This window comes from Spinacia oleracea, chromosome 3 (genome assembly GCF_020520425.1).
Source record: "Spinacia oleracea cultivar Varoflay chromosome 3, BTI_SOV_V1, whole genome shotgun sequence".
NCBI classification, from domain to species: Eukaryota; Viridiplantae; Streptophyta; class Magnoliopsida; order Caryophyllales; family Amaranthaceae; genus Spinacia; species Spinacia oleracea.
The window spans coordinates 3759946-3783892 of NC_079489.1; the positions used below are offsets into that span (position 1 = coordinate 3759946).

The following is a 23947-nucleotide window of genomic DNA, read 5'->3' on the forward strand; positions in this document are numbered from 1 at the left end:
AACAGTGTATTCCGGGACGGGGGAGTATATATGTATAAACCAACTTTTTTTTTTAAAAAATATCTATATAATCTAGGAAATTAATAAATTATAAATGTTGATTATAACTTTTAGGTAAATTTGTAAAAAATAATTCAACATTTACCATATCTTCTAAAAACAGTGTAACTTTTGAATTATTCTAGAATAATACAACAATTTCACAGATCTTTATCATAAACTCTCTAACAATGCGTATATATAAATACTCAAGAATTACAATTCATCAGCCCACTTCACAAAAAAAACGCATAAGTTCATATTCAGTGGAAACAATATATCTACTTTGACTTTGAAATCAAACAAAGGTAATAAATGCAACAAAGAGTATAATGATGCATATGATGCAAAAAACCTTTCAAAAAAGTTTAGTGTTTGTCAGCTCAGATTCTCTCACTAATGCCCTCGATCCAGGGCTTCAATTCAAGGATGAAGTTGGTAGGGTCTTAAACTTGGATCACTATTGGTTAGACACGTTATCAAGTTCTCGAGTTTTTATTTTTTGTACAGATGTGGTGACAGTGTCAAAGGTTTTTTTTTTTTTTTTTTTTTTTGAAGTACAATAACGATTTGTCTTTCTCCTTGTCACTGTTATATCTCAAACCAATTCTAGCAAAAATGATTCTCATAATGTATATGTCTGACAATAAGGTGTAACTTTTATCCTTAAGCTTTGGGGCGCAGTACCATCCAACAAATGGTGGACAATTTTTGCCAAAAGCCTTAGTTCATCATCTTTAAAATGTATATGCTCGTGAAATTGCAAAACCCAAATAAATATAAACACGTACCTTAGTTCATCATCTTTAAAATATATTGAGAATATTTTCTCACCTAAAACAAAATCGCTAATTTTTATATTTTTATCTTGTAAAAAAGATATTATTTGGACATAGATCTCCATGTTTTAAATGATGCACTTTTCTAAACCTTTGACATAATTTTAGGTACATTTTCCATATTTGGTATGTTCTTACATATTAATAATATATGTCTATATTTATGGTCATACTTTCACCCATTTTATTATTTCTTCTTACAATTTACATTTATGAATAACTTAATACCAATTATCTTTTAATTACTCACTTACATCTTACTTTATTAAAATTAACTTACCTCTCCTTAAATCATGTGTCATTTAATAAAATACGGATGGCGGAAGTCTGTCATTTCATATTTTATGTTAATTCGTAAATGCTTACGTGTAATTTACTATTTGTTTTTGTACCGGTAACTAATTTTATGTGAATTTTTTTTTTGGTAAATTACTCACTTATATCTTATTTTATTAAAATTAATTTACCCTCCTTAAACTATGTGTCAGTTAAAGTACACCATTTAATAAAATACGGAGGCCAGGAGTCTGTCATTTCATACCATTTGTTAATTCGTAAATGGTTACATGTAAATTACTACTATTTGTTTTTGTACCGGTAACTGATTTTATTTTAAATTTGTTTTGCAAATAAAGGAAATGTGGAAGTAGGATTTTGGACTATTTTGAGGTGTTGAGGAAACAGGTGCAAGTGGAACTAGGGCGGAGACGAAAATCAATAACAGGGAAATATGACCAAATACACCATTTTTTTTTCTCTCGGTTGAAGATGAAAGTGGTACAGAAACTTACTGAAAATATGAATCTTAAAATATGTCATTGTTAGGGGTGTGCACAAGTCCAAAACCGGATCGTACCGGATCGGAACCGGTTGGACCGGTGGACCGGAATTTTCAGAATTCGCGGACCGATGACCGGGCCGGAAAGAATCCGGTCCGGACCGGAACCGACCGAAAAAGCCAAGTCCGGTCCGATTTTGGACCGGCTTGGACCGAGTTTTTTTAATTTTTGCGATTTACAATCTTAAACTCAATTTGTTTTTACGATTTTATCTTTTTACGATCTATATTTCTTTTTAAGTATGACATACATCAAATCATAAGCTTAATTTAAATGGATAAAGGCCAATGATATACAAAAAATTCTCCAAAGTCTTTTTTTTGCGGGAGGAGATTAATGTATGTGGGCTATAATTTAGACTCTTCTATCTAAAATTTATATATTTAAAATTATATTCCGGGTACCGGTCCTGACCGGAAAATTCCGGGTTTTGATCGGACCAGACCGGAAAACTGAAATCGTGTATTTTCAAGGACCGAGGACTGGATCAGAATCTATTGGTCCGGTACGATCCGGTTCCGGTCCAATTTCCGGTCCGGTTCCGGTCCAATTTCCGATCCGGACCGGATCGTGCACATCCCTAGCCGTTGTGCGAGGAACTCACATGTAAGAGAAGTAGGGGCAACACTGTTGTTCTAACTAAATACTCTCTTTGTATTTATTTAAGGGATACACTTGCCTTTTCCGACCGTATTTATTTAAGAGATACATTTGCCATTTTTAGTAACTTATCAACTCCACCATCTAATTAAATAATATATCTACACCCCACCCCAACCCTCCACTCCCTAAAATGACATGGTCCCACTTGTTTTTCTTATTAAAATATCTACTCAACCTACTTGTTTTATTACTTTATTTCATTCAATTATTTTTCTTAATACCCGTACCCGACCAAGTGTATCTTTTAAATAAACTAGGTTTGATCCCGTGCAATGCACGGCTATTACTAAAATATTTTATTATTTCAATAGTATTTAAATAAAAGACTTGTGATATTAGTAAAACGTAAAAGTAAAAAGAATATATGCAAAAGTATGAATTCATAGTGTACAAAATAAATATCCAAATAAGCTAAATATGTATATTAGTTCAATACGGAGTAAAAAGTTAAGGATTATTTAGTTGTATACTTAGCACTTATCATTATTTTAATTAACATCCCGTACTCACCGTGTATTATTATTAGACTAATATTAGAAATCAATTCTTCAGTATTATATAAATTAATTAAAAAGTTATAACAATACATAAATAAAATCAAATTATAAAGGAGAAAATAATATTGATTCATCTTTCCTCCAATAATATATCATGTACTACGTAGTTACATTTATGGTTGTGAGAAATAAATCCCCTGACTTTCATTGATTGCGTATTGTCAGTATATATACAAACTATCTGTTGTACAAAAGCGTGATATGAGGCTCCTAATTAGGAATCTAATTAATACATAATATTTACAAAATAACCGCATATTCTATCACACCCCCGCAGTCGAAGCGGGAGGTTGTCGTACGCCGAGATTGTCCCGAAAATCATTAAAAAGTACGCGCGGAAGATCTTTTGTAAAAATATCAGCAATCTAGCGGCGGGGTTTTACATGAAGAACATCAGTATATATATACAAACTATCTGTTGTAAAATAGCGTGATATGAGGCTATTAATAAGGAATCTAGTTAATACATAATATTTACAAAATAACTGCATATTCTATCAATGGTAATTCAATGATATATTATATATATATTTTTTTTCTCTTAATTTCCTAAAAAAAATGCAAAGTAAAATCTTTTAAAAAAAGGTAAAAAGATATATATTTTTTGGCGGGAAAAAAATAACACCAGGAAATGACACGTGTCATTTCTGGTGTCTCTTTTAGTATATAGTAAAAGATACGGAGGGAGTATAAGGACAAAAATGTAATATCATTTTCCCAAACTTAATTTGAAACGATTCCAAAAATAAATTTGGGCGGTTAACACAAAAAATGTAACATCACTCTCCTCTCCCCTTTCCGCCATCGCTCGTTCCTGATTGAACTCTTCAACTGTGGTAATTTTCTCTCCATTACTTCGTATATAGGTTCAAGGTTTTTCTCTTGATACTGGTTATGATTTCTTCCCCACATCAAATTTCTGTGAATTTTGGTCTGTTGTTAATTTAGATGTATTTTGTGTTTACAATAAATAAATTATCAGTAGTCAGTGAATTTCCTTCATTTAGTTGTGATTTAGGTGAATTTTTCGACATTGATTAAGAGATTTTCTGTGAATTGGCATTTTTTTCAACTCCTCCTATGATTCGGTACTGTTCATCAATCCCTAATTTGAATATTTTTGGGGGAATTTGATTTTGAAATGGGGTACAAGATGGGCTAATTGGTTACATAATTTCTGACTTGTCCTTATGATTTGTTTCTTAAAAGTAAAGTTGTTTTATGTAACTTGTAATGAGCCTGAGTAAATCTTTAATATTCTAAGACCCTTGAAGAGTAACTTGTAATGAGCTTGAGTTAGTGCTTAATATCACGAAGCTGATTCAAAGTCCGTTGAAGTGTTTGAAGGTTTTGTGAGTTTTGTTCGGTTTTACAGGAGTGCAGTGCAAAACTGATACCTTTTCAGCTGAGTAACCTATATTCCTAAATTCTAAATTTTTAATGACCTTGTGGCTAAACATTTGGATGAGCTATTATTGAGTAATTTGACTCTGTTCTATTGCATAAAATGGAGATGGAACTGATGAGAATCTTCAGGGATTTTTTTACTATCTAGTAACTATGAAAGAAAGTCATGAACTTTTACTGTTGGTGTTGCCTTTTCTGAGCTCTGGAATATCTGATCAGGTTCGTGCTGATCGCATTCAATCTAGTTTGTAGGAATTAGTAATATCTCAGTGAGTGTTGCAAGAAATATGGACTGTGATCGAAACCTACCACATTTGTTGAGCTTCCCTTTGGTAACTTCATATACTTGGCATGCTTTCTTTTCTTTGATCCTTTTCCCAGTAGCTTTGAGTTTTTTACCTGTTTCTTGCAAAATATGTTAAAGATTTGTGTGCTTGTCATTCAACTTTATTGAAGATGTTTCAGCCACTGTGAAGCTCGATTTCTGTGACGTGTCTGTCAATATTTTCTGACGATTCCCCTTATCCTTATATGCTCTTGGTCTGTACTCTATAGCTAGTTAGCTCTATTTCCTCTAAGCTTCTAAGTTCTTACCTTCTCAAAACATAATTGGGAGATTTCCAGGATCGTTGATTCGTTTCATGTTAGTATAACTTTTGCTAGTCGCGTTCTGGATTGTTTCAACAATCCCCGTTCTTGTTCTTGTTGCTTTCCATTTAGTATTTCCGTCTTCATAATTTTAGGTATCTGTTGTCATCTTAAAATTTATAGGCCCATTATATTTAGCAAAAAGGTCATGCTCTTTGGCTAGTTATTTTGTTTCATGCCCTGACATATTTTCTTACAGTTTAGAGAGATCCCAGTATTTCATGTTGCTTTACCTTGGAATCAAAGTACTTTGACCAATTCTGAGTGCATGAGGTTCTATGGAAAGTGATTTGTGGTTCTAGTTCTACATGCTATATAGTATAGAATTCTATATTCTCTGGAAAGAAGTTTTTTTCTGCAATGGTGGTGGTGGTAGGTGTGTGTGTTTGAGGGTGGGGGGTAGTGGTGTAAAAGGTCTTTATGGGTATAAAACAAAAAGGAACAGAAGTAGATTAATTAGGAGTAAAAAGAAATTACTCTCATACTAGATTATTTGCATTAATCAACAATGACTTCTAAGTTCTAACATAAATTCACTTGTCTACATGGAAGTTATGCAAGCGAAAAGGAACAAAAGTAGATTTATTAGTTCCATCAGTTATTTTATGTCTTCTTTATAAACTTGATTCATTTGATATCACTTGTGACCCCAAAGCATTGTAATCAGTTTTATGAAGAAAACCCTATCGGTGTATTGGAGGGGTTGAATAATGAATATAGCTTGATAATTCCTTGATAAACTTACCATATGGGATCCAAATAACAGAAAATCAGCTTAACCAATGTCATACTTCTAACATTTGTTTGTAATTTTTGTAGGAGAGGATTTGAATTGGAAAGGAACTTCTTGAGGCAAAGCGTATTGAAAAAGATAAAGAGAGAAATTGGTCTGTCTTTTTTCAGTATTCTATGCCCATGCTTTTTGAACTAATGCGTATTGCATTGGCAGTTTGATAGCCTTCAGGAAGGCAGAGAAAGATGAAGAGAAGAGAGCCTTGGAAAAAATTCAAAAGAAGGTGGAAGAAGACAAGGTTGTAATATCTTATCTTCCTTGTTGCATACCTTTACAAGTAGTTCTAGTTAGATCAGAAAGGTTCCAATTGAAAGAGTTACATGTTTTTTACTTTTTGCTGTAATTTCTGCTTACCCCTCTGAGCGCCATCTTAAAGTTTGTTGCCTGCAAATTGGTGGATCTACTTAGTTGAACGTATCCTTTCTCTTGGTTTCACACTTTCACAGGCTGAAAGAAGACGCAAACTTGGGTTGCCTCCAAAGGATCTCAGCAACATGTTATAAGGTTTTGCAGCAGCAGGACATTTTTACACAGATTGGTTAGATTAGTTTCACTTTCTTGTATGGGCTTACAGGTATTCTTTGCCTTGACCTCGTAATTTCTAATAGATTTTTTTTTTTTTTTTGCAAAAGTCTTCTAATAAACGTTTTAACAAAAAATGTGATGTTCAATTACCATGAGATCAACTTTCGTGAGTCTGAAAACAGTACTTTGCAGCTTTTAGCATTAACATGGAGTTCAATTGATACTTTTTGTGCAGGATTTTTTATTAAAAAAAATAATCAAACAAATTAATAATAGTGATGCTTCTGGCAGTTGCTAGCAGTGAATCATCTTTTTACCATCGTGCTGTATTATCTGTCTTAAATATCTAGAATTACAGATATAGAGTTCTTACTAAGTTGCATGTTTGAATGGGTGTTAGCTGGTTGGTTGTGGTGGCAAAGTTGTTGAGATGCTAGTTAGTAAACTATGCTTCGGAATTTCCAGTCCCACATTCAGTGAACATTTTAGGGACTGTGGACTTGATTGTGTTGACAATGTTGTTGAAGAGTTTATTTATGCAATAAGATTTATTAGAGGAATACTGTTGAGTGTTGTCTATGTACTCTGTGGTTTATTCCACGTTTTTGCACCAGGTGGCCGTTGTACTTGTATTAATGAGTTGCATTCTATGCCTAGATTAGATTCTTGGTATGTGGGCTGAACTTACACGAATCCAAAGGGCAAAGGGCAAAGGGCATACTGTGGTTTTTATTCATATTGGTTTCTATTTGTACAATCACCTGCCGTCCTGCCATAGTCGTCCCAGTAGTTATTTTCTCTTCTTTAAGCAGCAGGGTTGCAGGTGTTTGACAATTACTGCACGTGCTTTAGTCTTAGGCATCACAAATTATCCTTTCTTCTTCCTTGTGACGCAGCACACAGTTGTTTTTATCTTTTTCAAGAAAAATATTGACATTCACGCGTGTTGATTGGATAGATGGGAACTTACCTTTTTTGTAACATCTTAAATTGTCCAAGTAGTTTGCTGGATCTATAGTAATCTGCATTGATATTTGGTTGGCGCTAAATACTTGCTGCACCGTGTCACACTGGCAGTATATCTATTATACTTCAACTCCCCCTTTTGTCAGACTTTGATCTACCTGTTTTCCCCCTCCCCCTTTATTGCTTTCAACTGATTCACACATTCACATATGCTTGTAGAGTTGTAGTTGATCATTGACATATAGTTGTAGCTGTCTTCACAAGGTGTTAACTGTTTAGTGTAAACATTTTATATTGTCATTGTTCCGGTATTGGTATTGGAATCGAGTGGTGTGGTCGGACTCCAAGATCTTGAGTGTGGAGTGAGTTCCTGCAAAGTGAACCCTGAGTCCGGGGGAGGTTCCCCGAATTAGGGCCTCCGACGCCCAACATTAGTATCCAGTAGATAATATAGAGAGAGAAAGTAGAGAGTAGAGTGTGAGAATGGAGGAGATCCCCCCCTTACCTTACCCAATAATGAGTATTTATAGAGCTTGGGGGACTTAGGTCATGGACCATCATTGGGCTTTTGGATTTTGGGCCTTTAGTTTTTGGGCCTTGAGACCCTTAATTGGGCTCAAGGGAGTATCCCGTACAACTAGCCCCCTCAGAGTAAGTACAACCGTCTAGACTGTTGTGCTTGCTTTGAGAAAATGAATCACCCCGTACAACTAGCCCCCTTATCTGTAGACTTTCGCAGAATGGGCAGGTGCTTCGATTATGTATGGTATTTGACTAGCCCCTTCAGAATCGATGTAACCTGCTTATGAGGTGAAAATATGCAGATAAAAAACACTATTTTAATTTTCTTTTTCTGGCGATCTCCCTTGATTTTTTTTTTTTTTTTTTTTAGGCCGACTAGCCCCCTTGATTTATAAGGCTGACTAGCCCCCTTGATTTATAAGGCTGACTAGCCCCCTTGGCTTTTTAGGCCGACTAGCCCCCTTGATTTTTTAGGCTGACTAGCCCCCTTAATTTTTTAGGGCGACTAGCCCCCTTGGCTTTTTAGGGCGACTAGCCCCCTTGATTTTTTAGGCCGACCAGCTCCCTTGACTTTTTAGGCTTACTGTTATCTTCCGGTGACGCGATCTGCGAACGAGCTCGTGGAGTGCTATCGGAGTTATCAACGTCGTTTAAAACGTGCACGAGCTAATTTTTTCAGGGAGCAGATTGCCAAGCTTGGGCTGGATGTGATTGCAGTAGGCAATAGGAAGACCAAGTTGGGGCTTCTTCCAGCCAAGCTTGAGGAAGATAAGAAGAAATCAGCTGAATTGCTCGTTTTTAATAGTTAGGCCAACTAGCCCATTTGATTGTTTCTTGGGGCGAATGGCAACATACTTTGATATAAACTGATTTGAAACTAACCGATTCATTAAACTAGCCCCTCGAAGTGGGTACGATATTTATATTGTGGCCATTTTAATATGTTCTTGCTAAATAAGCTTAACCCATCGGAGTGGGTATACTGCATATATTGTAGCCGCTTTTATATTTACTCGCTAACTTATAATGGTTCGCATAATGATTACAATGGTGCAGGAGTACTTATGCCTTTTAGGCTTTTTTGTATGAAACAATGTTACTTTATTAAGCTTGGTGTTATTGGTGTTTTTGTACGAGAGTTTTGTACTTATGCCGCTTAGGCTTCCGTACTGAATTTCTTATTATTTCTTGTACTTCTGCCCTTTAGGCTTATGTACTAAATTGAATTTCTTATTGTTTCTTGTACTTCTGCCCTTTAGGCTTATGTACTCAATGGTGTTGCTTGGTGTCTCTTGTATCATCACAGACTGGCCTGATGTACTCAACTATTATGGCGTTTCTTGCATCATCGTCGACTGGACCGATGTGCTCAACTATTTGTCGTTTCTTGCATCATCGTCGACTGACCGATGTGCTTAACTTTTTGTCGTTTCTTGCATCATCGTCGACTGGACCGATGTGCTCAACCTTTTTGTCGTCTCTTGCATCATCGTCGACTGAACCGATGTGCTCAACCTTTTTGTCGTTTCTTGCATCATCGTCGACTGGACCGATGTGCTCAACTATTTGTCGTTTCTTGCATCATCGTCGACTGACCGATGTGCTTAACTTTTTGTCGTTTCTTGCATCATCGTCGACTGGACCGATGTGCTCAACCTTTTTGTCGTCTCTTGCATCATCGTCGACTGAACCGATGTGCTCAACCTTTTTGTCGTTCCTTGCATCATCGTCGACTGGACCGATGTGCTCAACCTTTTTGTCGTCTCTTGCATCATCGTCGACTGGACCGATGTGCTAAACCTTTTTGTCGTCTCTTGCATCATCGTCGACTGGACCGATGTGCTCAACCTTTTTGTCGTTTCTTGCATCATCGTCGACTGGACCGATGTGCTCAACCTTTTTGTCGTTTCTTGCATCATCGTCGACTGGACCGATGTGCTCAACCTTTTTGTCGTTTCTTGCATCATCGTCGACTGGACCGATGTGCTCAACCTTTTTGTCGTATCTTGCATCATCGTTGACTAGACCGATATGCTCAACTTTTATGATTTTTGTCATTTCTTGTATTATCGCTGATTAATGTATGGTAAGATTTATATGGTTGTAATTTATTTCCTGCAATCTTGATGTACAGAATATTAGGTCATGAGCAAAGTCAACCAAATCACATACGAGTACATACGTGAGATTATACAATGCCCTCGAGCATTTAGCATTTAGCATTTAGCATACTGCATACATCATTCATACTTTGTGGGAAGCTTACACTTCAACCCTTTCGGTACAAAATCTATATTAGTACTACTGTATAAGCATTTTCTCAACTTTTATTAATCACGTATATGTAAGGGCATATGAATGTGTGTGGGCATACGGCTCCTAAGTCGATCAACTTAAAGCCATTTAGGAGAATAAAACAAAATTTAACAACAATATAAATTGCTGATTGGAAGGACAATTGTACGATTTAGCATATACCTCATTATACTAACATCAAATCGTTTTATTAACTCATTTTAACGATACTTATGGATTTAAAAGTGATTGCACACATCATTAGTTTATAAAGGAATTAACATTGATCGCTCTAGTATACGAGCTAACCCCTCGAAGTCTTAAATCGAGTTTATAGTCGGCTTGAGAATTAAAATTACTTTGTAAGGAGTATTATTATGGTCACTTGTTGTTCTCTTTCTTACACAAAGACGCTTACAAACACATATTCAACTACTTGCAACGACATAACATGGTTAAAACCCACTAAATAATGACAATTTTAAAGCTACGACACAGTCGGCTTGCAAGAGACTTCTTTTATTACACGCGAGCCATTCTACGACGAACTAATTTAAGTCGTTGCTAACATTAAACTAGCCCCTCAGTCTTAAGTCGATTTTGCAGTCGGCTCAAGAGTGATGTCATTGGGGTCTCTTTACTTAAAACAAATTCTAAGAGCGACCTTAAACTATTTACTGAAATAACTAGTGATTATAAATAAGTTGTGGTATTCTTTTAGTAGCACCTTTGTTAATAGTTGTATTGCAGAACTGATGTACAACAATATTTCAGGGTTTCGGCAACTGGCAGGACCTTATTTGAGATGTTAAACACAAATTTCTCTGAAAAACCGATATATAGGTGAAACTTGACTAGCAAAGAAATGCTTTTAAAATCTAATCTATTATAAATAGAAAATATTTTGATATACACACATTTCAAACTGCTAACTCTATTTGATGACTTCATCAAAGAAAAGATAGGGGTGCTTAAGCAATTCTTGGTCACGAAAATACAATTTTGACAATTGTTACATATATGGCAACATGCGGATGAGAATTTGAGCATCATTTTATGACTCAAGGTGCTATTAGTGGCATAAACCATTACAATACTAAGTACTTAGGTTATGAACATGCCAGTTTTGAGCTTTACATCTTGCTTTCACTATTATTTAGTATTGTAACTATTATGTTGCGACGTTCATGGTTATGGCAAATCAACCGGTGACAACAGGAGCCTACCACTTAAGAAAGTTGGTATTTCCAGGCTTTGAGTTACTCTGGACTAGGCCTGGTTATCGGGCGGGGCGGGTCAGGGTCGGTGCGGGTCAAAAGAGGGTCGGGTATTGAAAGGGTCATTTTTAGAGGGTCGATAATGGGCGGGTTAAAAGCGGGTCGCGGGTCATTATTGGGCGGGTCAATAAACGAGCAATGAAAAATGAAAAACAAAAGAGCCATGTGCAAGTACAAGTAAATACGAAGCTATGCATGTAATTTTTTTGTATCATTACTATTTTTATTTTCAAAATAATTGTAGTATAAGTTTGACCCTATAATGACCCTGTCCAATAAAGGCCCTGTCCAATAAGAGCCCTGCCCAATAAAAGCCCTATTAACTTGACCCTAACCCTATATCCATTGGACTACCCTGTCCAATAACCAGGTCTACTCTGGACTAACATGATTACAATAAAGTATGCCATAGGCCCAAATTCTGCTGACATTATTGGTAAATAATGAATACTCTTTTCATGTTGTAGCTCATGCATCTTATAAGCTGTAGCTCATGCATCTTATAAGCTGCTTTATGCATCAGGTAGATCATGTAGCCACATAAAGTATATGAGTGCAATAAAGAAGAAGACTTTCCTGATTTTTTTACCACGACTATTCTTGTTTTTGGAGTAGTAAACAGTGAAGTAGTGTTACTCCGTCAATCTCCATAGGATTGGTTAGAGTCTGCCTCAGAGGTTGAGAAGCAATGCTTGGACCAAGTGCCCTTTACTCCGGCCGTTCCAAGCTCAACTAATTCAAACCATACTAATAGCTGGTGTTTTAGAACTTCCACGCAAAATCACAACATGAAACTCACAACTTGATCAGTGAAAAGATGAAAATAAAAATCACTTATCAACAATGCCCAACATTTCAGACCTAGTACGCATAAATCAATAATGGATTGAAGTATAACAACAAATGAGAGAACATCCACAACCTCTGTAGGGGATTTATGCTCATACTTTATGCAATGAAAATGAATACCAGTCTAGATTGAAAATTCATAATAGTGTTTTCTCTGATGGGCTAATGCATCTCGGCAACAAAGTAGTATTATGAATATACACATTAGACTTTTTAAGAAACACAAAGAGGTAAGAATCTTGGCAGCAAAGTAGGCGGCCACTGGCCTCATTATTACTGGATGGCTCACAATATTCATTTAAAAAACACTTGGAACTTACCAAACAGTTGGAGTACTTAAACTCTTGGTAATAGCAAATGAGTTAAATCGATGCCGCTTAAAAAATACCGGTGTAGAGTATGATTTTGTAAATAAGACCGGTAGCAAATTACCGGTAATAGATTTCAATTTTTTGAAACTTTCATAACATGACCCGTACCTCTGAGTGTGGCATGGATTTGGCCGAAAAAATAAAAGTAAAATCATGTTCTAGACGGATTTCCGATTGTATGACTGGCAGCGAAAAAATAGACATCGTACCCAACAACAAATCAAACGTAAAGGAGTATAGGCCCATTGGGCATGACCTCAAATCAGGCCGATTGCAAATATAATTCCTCAAATTAGGCTGATAGCTATTTAGAAGAGACTTTTTCAACTTGTTAGTTATGCAAATAAGAGGTTCACTATTATGCTGGTACTCTGGTAGTAAGGCTGACCTATGGTAATTATTTAAACCGATACCGGCTTGACCTCTCTGACAAGAGCCAACAATTACCAGGTAGTGAATCAAAAACAATAAAGTTATGCAATGTCTAATAAGTTTAATACTATGCGTCGTCGGTTAGATGTGTACTCCGACAGAGTAGCAACTCAGTTTCACATAAAACTTTTGCGCATGGGTCAATGGGGCATGACTCTAAACCAGGTGATAGCAAGTATGATCCATCACACTAGGCTGGTAGTACTTTAAACCAAATATACACTAGACCAGTAGCAACCAGCCATTATAACTCTTCATTTCATAGTGGGAATAGGTAGTTTTGCTACAGAGTAAGGAAGTTAGATGGTAGGAGGCATATAGCATCGTAGACTGACAACAAATTAAACCGGTAACTCGGTGAGAGATGCACACAATTGACTGTATGGCATATGACTGACATAGGATTAAAGTAGCCGACAGAGAAGTAGTACGACAACAACCCAAAATAGACGACAGTAAACTAGATGGTAACACTTTCAAAAGGTATAAGGTTGGCTGACAACAAGTTGAAACTAGCTGATCGCCACTTAAGAGATGCGTATATGGCTGCAAAACTTAGATTGGTACCAAACAATAATGTCTGTATGCAGCACATTACCGTAGGACTTCCAAAAGACATACTTGTGGAAATTTATGCACAAACGTCATCATCATAACAAGTACTTTACAGATAGAGCCGACAACAGATTAGAAGGTCCGTGACTATCAGACTATGGGTTATGGATTTTCAAATCAGGTACTGTAATAAATAACCACTTGCTATTATCTTCTTCTTTAAACCTCTGTTTTAACATCACTTCTCATAAATCAGACAATTTCAAATTATCCTGGGAACAAAACAGTGGCAATAAATCAGGTCATTTTAGTCGGCAATTAACCAGGTAATCAATAAAGTGGTCTTATTAACACTTATGGTATGACAGAGAGATTAAGACTTAGACTTTGAAGACTCGATGGAACTGCCTAAAAGCTTAACAATTGCGCTTTAACAAACACACAGTGTGCACCATTTTAACTTGGTCATACGAGAACTAGATTACGGCAGCCCAAACCTTCACATCTAATGCAGTAGTGCCGTAAAATCATACACTTATTAATGTCGTCTAGCAAAGAGCAATGAATTAGCTTGCTCAAACTAAATGCCTACTGGTAGGTTGACTATGGAGTAATAAAATAATAACTATGTCGCAATGAAATACATAGACATCGTAACGGGAATCTTGCGGGAAGTGCAGACGGTAAGCCGACAGTGAATTATGGTATGGGGTATAACTTTTTAAATCAGGTCGGTAGTAAATACTCATCAAATTAGGCTGACAGCAGTTTGGTAGCAGATAGTAATAGAGGTGACCATGTGCTCATGGGTGACTATTTAGTCTAGATTTAACACCACCTTTTTACTTCACACCAGGAGAAAGGAGACTTAAGATCTTATGTATATAAGTAAATTGCTGTTGGCCATCCTAACTTCATAGTTCAAGGGTCATAAAGTTTGCAAAACTGCAACTTCAGTGGTAAAGAGTATGACTTGTCATAAAGTTTGCAATGTGACTCGTACACTTGAGCCCGGCAAGGTAGAACATTCATGTGTTCTGACAGTCCGAAAATAATAACTACGGGTAGCATAATACGGAGTATAGTAAAGAAAATAGTTGAGTTTTTCTCTGAGTACTGTAAAAAATAGTTCAGTTTTTCAGTTTTCAAGTCTTATAAAACATCTTAAAATAGTAAAGGGCGATTAATAGGCCGATACCAAATAAAATAGTCATATGCAGCCTATTATAAAAACGATCTTAACTGACACAAGGTCTATAACAATATTAGTTTTAGAATTATGCTTTTCGCAATTGACAAACCATGACTCGGTTTTGCAACTTAGGAATTATGACTATTAGAGGCTTATGAGTCTTGCAATCATCACCTAACAACATGGGGCGGTTAAAGTGCCGGTGGAAACTAATATGAGAATAACTTCACCAAGCTTGCTGGTAGGAGGCATATAACATTGTAGCCTGATAGCAAATTAAACTGGTGAGATTAGAGGAGCGCACTACTGACTGACTGACAGACATCAGAATTTAGCCAAAATAAGTAGCACGACAGCGAACCAAAATGGCCGACAATAAACTAGCTGGTAGCAAATATGACTCCTCTAAGCAGCCAAATAATAATTTGGACGGTAGCAGATAATATGACTTTCAAATTCATAGTTCAAATAGAGATTAACTAGTTAAGGGTCACGTGAAAATAAAGAAAACATTGAAATTATGCACCGGCTATAAAGATGGTATGACTACCAATTCATAATGCGCCGGTGAGGTTATACGCCGGCTAATCAAGAAAACACCAGGTACAACCAGGTAGCACATAAGATGGTATGACTATCAATTCCCTTCTTGTAAAAATTGTTTCAAAATGACTTCATACTAGGCACCCGCACCTTGAAAATTGCCGACAGAAAGTATGTAATTAAAAGGTATGCAGTACGACTGGGCCGGCAATAAATCAGGTAATTTTAGCCGGTAATAAACCAATCGGAAATAAACCACTGGTATAGGTATGGCCATAATCTTAAGCTGACAGACAGTATCACACTATCACATATTATGCCTACTGGATTCATAGTGCAAGCAGTACGTATACTAGGGTGCTTCATTGTCAACAAATAAGCCAATGCTTTAACACATTCTTTCAATTTCACATTTCATAAGGAGAAAGAGAACTTAGCTGGTATCCGTGCTCTGGCCTAGGCCTGGTTATCGGGCGGGGCGGGTCAGGGTCGGTGCGGGTCAAAAGAGGGTCGGGTATTGAAAGGGTCATTTTTAGAGGGTCGATAATGGGCGGGTTAAAAGCGGGTCGCGGGTCAATAGCGGGTCATTATTGGGCGGGTCAATAAACGAGCAATGAAAAATGAAAAACAAAAGAGCCATGTGCAAGTACAAGTAAATACGAAGCTATGCATGTAATTTTTTTGTATCATTACTATTTTTATTTTCAAAATAATTGTAGTATAAGTTTGACCCTATAATGACCCTGTCCAATAAAGGCCCTGTCCAATAAGAGCCCTGCCCAATAAAAGCCCTATTAACTTGACCCTAACCCTATATCCATTGGACTACCCTGTCCAATAACCAGGTCTACTCTGGCCTTGTCGCCGTTAGCGGAGCAATTCAGCAAACGGCACTTAGTCGGTTATTTTGGGATCTCAAACATCCGTCTTGCTTATTCCCACGGTCAAACCCCATGTTAAGAAATTTAACATACCCCTACATTGATGCTTTATCTTTCCTTTTTCTTCCTTAAATTAAGCTTTACATCTGAGAATGTTCTGGGCAATTTCGTAATTTAAGAAGCACTGATTTTTGCCTATCTATAGTGATTAGTGAAGTTTGTTAAAAAGAAAATGGGCAACTTTGAGCTCATGATATGTCAAATCCACCTTCCTAATCCACTTAGGAGGCACTGAATTTTGCTTTGGGTAATGAACTTCGTAATAATAGCTTTTCGACGGGGAAGATAAAGCTTGACATTTGTAGTGTTTTATTATTTTTTATTCTTAGATCTGAAAATGTCTTTTTACGGACTGGTTTGTGAGTTTGTGACTTTATGGCCTTGTGGGCCTCTGGTAATTGTGGTGGTGACCGGTGAGTGTAAATTTGAGATGCAAATTTGTTTCTCAAATGGCGGTAATGAATTAGGACAGTAGAATATTCCTCCGAGTACTCCTCCATTCTCGGAGATTCAATGGTATGTTATTGTGCCCCTCCTTCTAGCGCCAATTGTTCCGGTATTGGAATCGAGTGGTGTGGTCGGACTCCAAGATCTTGAGTGTGGAGTGAGTTCCTGTAAAGTGAACCCTGAGTCCGGGGGAGGTTCCCCGAATTAGGGCCTCCGACGCCCAACATTAGTATCCAGTAGATAATATAGAGAGAGAAAGTAGAGTGTACCTTACCCAATAATGAGTATTTATAGAGCTTGGGGGACTTAGGTCATGGACCATCATTGGGCTTTTGGATTTTGGGCCTTTAGTTTTTGGGCCTTAATTGGGCTCAAGGGAGTATCCCGTACAGTCATCAAACTGTTCCGTTCTCATGCAATGTTAATCAATATAATCATGGTGTGATGCTACTCTTAACTTTCAATCATGCACGCTAGAATTTTGGGACGAGAAATCCTAAATGACTTCCACGTTATTCTCGCCTGAACTTTAGGAATCTGTTTTACGGAGTATCTATTGTTGTTGTGCTCAAACATGTGTAATCAATGCTTGTTTGTGTTGATTGTACTAATCTTGTGGTGTGTAGTTACAATATATACTTCTTAATACCAAGGAAATGATAATTTTTAATGAAATGTACCTAAGGTCAGCGATGGTAAATATCTTGTAATTATTACAGGTTAATGGAGATGATGAATGGTCATTTGGGTACTGTGAACAAGGAACTGGAGTCTTTAGCTGTCCTGCTAAATTATATATACCGTGAAAATATCGTTCTTGGACAAACAAATTTTTCTAACTCCAAGGTTAATCAGATTTTGAGGAAACTAAGTGGAGAATGTCCTGGAATCTCCTATGACTTGTTCTCAAGTAATCGCAATCATTCTGTGTTGAGATTTGTGAAAAGTTTGGTGTTCCCAAACTTCCAGGTATAACATCTTTGCAGCCCTGCTTTTGTAATAACTAAGAGTAAATTCGTTACCCTTCCTATTGATTATGTATGTGAGTATGCATGGTATTTTGTTACTGTCATGTGTTGATATTTACATTCATAAGATTCTGTCATTGTGCACTTTTGGTATGGGATAGCTGAGCTGATCTGCCATTTTACACATACACAGTCTTTTGCTTTTGAGTTTTTCTGCCTAATTCGAGCAATTTCTGTTGCCACTGCAATAATTTTGACAAAGTAATTTTGACTAATTAAATGAAGAGTTCTAAGATCTCTCCCAGAATTAAACTTGTTGCATTCATAGCAGGTCAGGATTTCTAATCAACCCCTTTTAATTCATTCCTTTAAATTGACAGCAGCAATTGATTTTGTATTCACTCTTGTTTTCAATTACATGCAAATTGTCTAGGTAATTCTTCATTTTACTCGGTATTATTGCTGGAAATTCCCAATTACATTTTTATTTTGTTGGTAAATTGATTATGATATGATGGCATAATTTGTAAGATAATGCTAGACTTGGGAATTGGAGTCTACCCTAGTTTTGTGGTGGTTGTGAATCGACGAATAGTGATGAATGATGATTAGCAAAGATTTATGGCAAGTTAATGATGAAATATGACCAAGTTCAGTTATTACAGTAGTACAGTATTTTGCATGTCTATCTTTTAGTGAATAATCGTGCTTATATACTAGTAAAAATGTAAATCAGACTTGAGTATCTCAAATTAATTGGCAATCTTTTAGGGACGAAGGGAGTATGATTTTGGGGTAGAGGAAGCTAGTAGTATGAAAGACAATAATTTGGTAAATAGTGGTAGTGTGGTGCTAATGACACATGAAGATTCCTGTGTTGTAAAAAACTTGACTTGGGACCTTGGGTAGTTGGGTATGGAGGATGCACAATATTCAATAGCATGAATAACCGTGGATGTTAGCTAGCTTAATTGGTTAAAGTGTTGGCGATGGTAGTGCTAGTACTCATTACCCAATACCTAGAAATCTAGGATCGAATCATATCTATGTCATTCTTGTTGTGACTTTCTCTACACCAAACGTAAAAAATACTCCGTAGCATGAATACCTGATAGTTTTTAAATGAACACAGAATTCTGAAATTCTTTGTCTTTTCTATTGAAGGAGCAAGAATGTTCATTAACAAGTGACCCACAGTTTCGTACTATGTTGCCAAAGAATTGACTCCACCTTGACCAAGTCTTAGTCTGTCTTATGTACAACAGTACGTATGGTATGGACTAATTACCTGACTATTCAGGCATAGGACTAGTACCCATTACCCAATACATAGGAAATAAGAATCTAGGATCGAATTATATCCACGTCATTGTCATTGTGACTCTCATTTAACCAATGAAAAGCTGCTCCGTAGTATGAATACCTGATAGTTTTCTATTGAAGGAACAAGAATTTCATTAGCAAAAGACTCATAGTTTCATACGAGTTGACTCCACATTGACCAAGTCCTAGTCCATGTCTTCTGTACAACAGTATGAATACTGCGAAAAATATGCATGTGACTATGTGAGCATGTCCACTTCTATTTAAGTACCTCTAGTAAAACTCAATTCATCTACAAAAACAATATTCAGTTCCTTTAATTTTGATTTTCATCCATGAATTCTGCATGTTGCCTTTTGTTTCTGACTGCTTGTTATTTTATATCCTACAGCAACTGCCTTGCTGGTGGTACTCATGAATCCATCCATTGTATCCATGATGAAAGAGAAGCCTTGCTCCAGTTCAAACAAGGCATTCAATTTGATCGTTGTGGGTTGCTCTCATCATGGCAAGAACAAGCATCACAACACCATTTAGAGTGCTGTCAATGGGAGGGTGTGCACTGCAATAACCACACCGGCCATGTAACCATGCTAGCTCTTCGCGGGGTTGCTGGTGATCAACCTTGTTTGGAAGGTACAGTAAGTACTTCCCTCCTTAAACTGAAACATCTGAAATACTTGGACCTAAGTTTGAATGACTTTGGAGGTGAACCAGTACCTTCCTTTATTGGTTCTTTTACCAATTTACAGCACCTCAATCTTTCCAAGGCCGGTTTTTCGGGTGAAATCCCTCATCAGCTTGGAAATCTTTTCAACTTAGCATCTCTTGATCTTAGTTGTGATTTCGGCAACTCCTATGGCTGCCCTTATGCCGATTCCTTAAAATGGCTCTCCCATTTAACATTGTTGAGAGACATAAGTTTGAGTGGAATTGATCTTAGTCAAACTAGTGATGATTGGTATCAAGTTGCTAATAACCTCACTTCCTTAAGTGTTCTTCACATGGAAAGGTGTGGTCTTTCTCCATCGATTCTGAACTCCATTTCATACATGAATTCCTCTTCCTCTTTTAGTGTCATTGATCTTAGTAACAATAATTTCAATGACACTTCAATCTTCAAGTGGTTGTTTAACTTGAAGGGAATTGGTAGTACCCTTGTTCATCTTGACCTCTCTGATAACCAAATTCCAGGCCCTATCCCACACAATTTTGGAAAAATGCTCTCCCTTTCCTATCTTGATTTGAGTTCTAATCTTCTTCAAGGTCCAATTCCGAGTGCATTTTGGAATATGCGTAGTATTTCATATCTCTCTCTCGCTAAAAATCAACTTGAAGGTCCAATTCCAGACACAATCTCGAACCTGAAACACCTTTCCCATCTCATTCTCTCTGGAAATGCTTTTCAAGGTAGAAGAAACTTTCCAAAATCTCTTGGTAGCTTATGTAACTTACAAGATATAAGGTTTAATGACAATAATCTCGACGATGAGTTATCCACCATCATTCAAGCCTTATCAGGATGTGTGCGCAAGTCACTGGTGTCTCTAGAGTTATCCCAGAACCGGATTTGGGGTTCCATCCCCGACATAATCAGCACATTTTCTTTGTTGGATGGTTTAATCCTTAATACTAACCGGTTGAATGGCACGATTAGTCCGGGTATTGGACAACTTCAAATGCTTGAGATATTGGATCTTTCTTACAATTCTTTAAAAGATACAATTTCTCACAATCACTTGTCAAATCTTTCAAGATTAAGTATTCTAGACTTGTCCAATAATCCTGATCTAGTCGTTCACATCAGTCCCGATTGGGTTCCTCCATTTCAGCTGACCTCCTTAATTCTGGAATCCTGCAAGTTGGGACCTTCTTTCCCAAAGTGGCTTGTAACACAAACCAATCTCTCTTACATTGGGATATCAAATGCTGGAATTTCAGACACTATTCCTACTTCTTTCTGGAACTCACTGTCGCCATCCAATCTTGTGTATTTGAATATGTCATACAACATGATTTCCGGGGTACTCCCTAACCTGTCAGTTACCTTGCTCAAACTCCCTATTGTAGACTTGAGTTCAAACATTTTGAGTGGCGCAATACCATCATTTCTAAGAAATGCCACAAAGCTGTACCTAAACAACAATAGGTTTTCTGACCTGAGTCCTTTCTTTTGTCCAAAACAGAAAACTAGTCTAACCTTTCTTAACCTTGCAAACAACTTGTTTTCAGGGGAGATTCCTGATTGTTGGATGTATTTTGACCAACTATTAGTGCTCCACCTAGAAAACAACAACTTCTCGAGAAAGTTACCTGCATCCATAGGTGCATTGACACTGCTTTACACACTGCACTTGCGCAACAATAGTCTTTCAGGGGAACTGCCCAAATCCTTACAGAACTGCACATCTTTGGTCATTCTTGATCTTGGGTATAACACACTGACAGGAAAAATACCCCAAACAATTGGTCATAGTTTCGAAAATCTTCGTGTTCTTAGCCTCCAGAGCAATAATTTTGTTGGGGAACTTCCTTTAAGCCTTTGTCAACTGTCACAGCTCCAAATTCTGGATGTTTCCATCAACCACATCTCTGGAATCCTTCCAAAGTGCTTATACAACTTAACAGCAATGACCGGCACAGAAGACGGATTACCAGATTTATACGTTGATAATGTGTACAACTATTACGTGTACTCAGAATATGCACGGCTTATGTGGAAAAGAAAAGAGCAGAGGTTCCAAAGATCTATGGGACAAGTGATTGCTATTGATATTTCTGATAATGAGTTAGAAGGTCATATTCCTGAGGGAATTTCAAGCCTCACTGGTTTGATTTTCTTAAACTTGTCAAGAAATCATTTGAGTGGAAACATCGCCTCGAAAGTTGGGCAGCTGGTATCATTAGAGTTTCTTGATCTGTCAAACAATCATCTTTCTGGTGAAATTCCTACAACCCTTTCCGAAGTGGCGTCCCTTGAAATTTTGGATCTGTCAAACAACAACTTGTCTGGGAAGATTCCAGTAGGGACTCAGTTACAGAGCTTTGATTCTTCCTCGTATATGGGAAACCCTGGACTTTGCGGGTTACCTCTTCCGAAATGTTCTGGAGATCAACCACCAGCAAACAACGTGCAGGAAGATGATGCTTTTTCTGAACAGAATGAGGATGACAGTAGTGATATTCTTCTGGGGTTGTTAATAAGTGTTCTACTAGGATTCATAATAGGATTTTGGGGAGTTTTTGGAACGTTAGTGATCAAAACAGCTTGGAGACTCGCGCTTTTCAAGTTTTTTGATGACATGAAGGAAAAGCTTTATGCTTTGATGGTTGTGATTGTGAACATAGCCAAAGTTTGGAGAACATAATGAAGTTATCTTGGTAAGTCCTTTATTTCTTACTTCAAATTTGTTGTTGCTGCTTTTTTTAGATTATTACCGATTTTCCAGTATGATTCTAGTAAATTTTTACTAAAGTACAACGCGAAAAAGATGCAAATTTAACTGCATTATCATTGTCATTAGCATTATGATTAGATTACTCCGTATTTGATACTCTATCATTGTATATTAGACCATATCAAGCAATAGTGTTGTAACATACGAAGTACTACAATTTTAACGCTCTTTAAGTTACAGAATTATCATCTGGTTTTTGTTATATTTTGCAGGTGGTGGGTGTAGATCAGTAGATGCTACACCATACTCTTAAAGTCATCCATACTTGCCTAGCAGCAAGCAGCAGGTTATATTTGAAGTTCTGTTTGTAATTTGCAGTCTTGAATATTTCTCTGTTTCATTCCTCTGTTTTTTAATTCACGCATTAGAGAATGCGTTTCAAAACTCTTGAAGAATTCTGTATGTACAATCTTTTCTTGTAATTAGTTAAGCGTTTCATATACTGAATTTGACAGTTTCTTCTGAACGAAAACAAAATCCGTTTTGATCCCAAGTTGTTCTTATCGTTTTTAACAATTGTCTAGTAATTACTACGTATGTAACAGTGTTTGAAATATGTACTACCTCGGTCTAGATTTAGTTATCAGGTTACGAGTTCAAATTACATTCTCAACGTGACAGTAAATTCCCGATGGAGGAAGCTTCTCTTAATGTTCAATGTCGTTGGTGATACTTCAGCTGGAAAATAACACAACAACATTGAAGGTTTTTGTCCTTTTTATCTAACCTTTGATTTCCAATGTACATTGACTATGAAAGAAGGGCAGAAGACATTCAAGGTTTCTTGGTGGAAATGGCATAAATTGTTTGAGAAATCGTACGTTGTGATGCCGAGGTTTCTTGAGGACTTTGGCTTTAGCTATTCTTCCTTCGATAGTACTCCCTCCGTCTCTTTTTGTTCTTTACGTTTTCTTTTTTGGATGTCCCGAAATGTTCTTTACATTTCCTATTATATTATCACATAAATGATTTAATATTCTATCAAAATTTGTGTCCAACTATTATATTAACCAATTAAATCAATTGGGTCATTTAATCCCTCACACTTTTCCATAGGGACATTAATTTTTTTTCTCAATTTTCCAATATCAGAATTTTGATAAGAGTGAAAACATTATAAATAAATGTAATTTTCCTCGTTTACATGAAAACTTAGAAGAATCTCAATGCACATTAATTATTCGTTAAAACGCGTGCAAAATACCAAATGTAAAAAACAAACTGAGATGGAGGGAGTAATATATAACAATTACTTCTTCCGTTTCATAATAGATGAATCATATTGACTTTTTACTCTATTTATTTACTAACTTTGATTGAAATATGTAAAGAGAACTTTTGTATTTTTAATTGTTATTGGATTAATCTCAATATATATTTTCAAAACGTGTATTTTTTATTAACATGCAATTAAAGATAATGATTATCAAAGTTAGTATATACGGAGTAAATAATGTAGCAATTCAAAAGGATACATCTATTGTAAAATGGAGGAATT

General features: G+C 36.5%; 1 protein-coding gene across 8 annotated transcripts; it reads left to right on the forward strand.

Moving 5' to 3' along the window:
• Nucleotides 1–3086: 3086 nt before the first annotated feature.
• On the forward strand, nt 3087–23436 carry LOC110779372 (receptor-like protein EIX2). 8 transcript variants are annotated; one of them, XM_056838361.1, is made up of 7 exons: nt 3648–3773; nt 5812–5879; nt 5942–6026; nt 6232–6359; nt 17420–17669; nt 19383–22372; nt 22662–23436. In XM_056838361.1, the coding sequence occupies exon 6, from the start codon at nt 19582–19584 to the stop codon at nt 22357–22359; it is 2778 nt and encodes a 925-aa protein (XP_056694339.1). In that variant the 5' UTR covers nt 3648–3773; nt 5812–5879; nt 5942–6026; nt 6232–6359; nt 17420–17669; nt 19383–19581; the 3' UTR covers nt 22360–22372; nt 22662–23436. The 8 variants fall into 8 exon arrangements, 4 of the variants coding, with proteins under 4 accessions (XP_056694339.1, XP_056694338.1, XP_056694337.1 ...); XM_056838360.1 differs by having other exon boundaries at nt 5942–6023; XR_008929729.1 differs by lacking the exons at nt 17420–17669; nt 19383–22372; nt 22662–23436 and adding an exon at nt 9105–9235 and having other exon boundaries at nt 3087–3773; nt 5812–6023.
• Nucleotides 23437–23947: the final 511 nt, after the last annotated feature.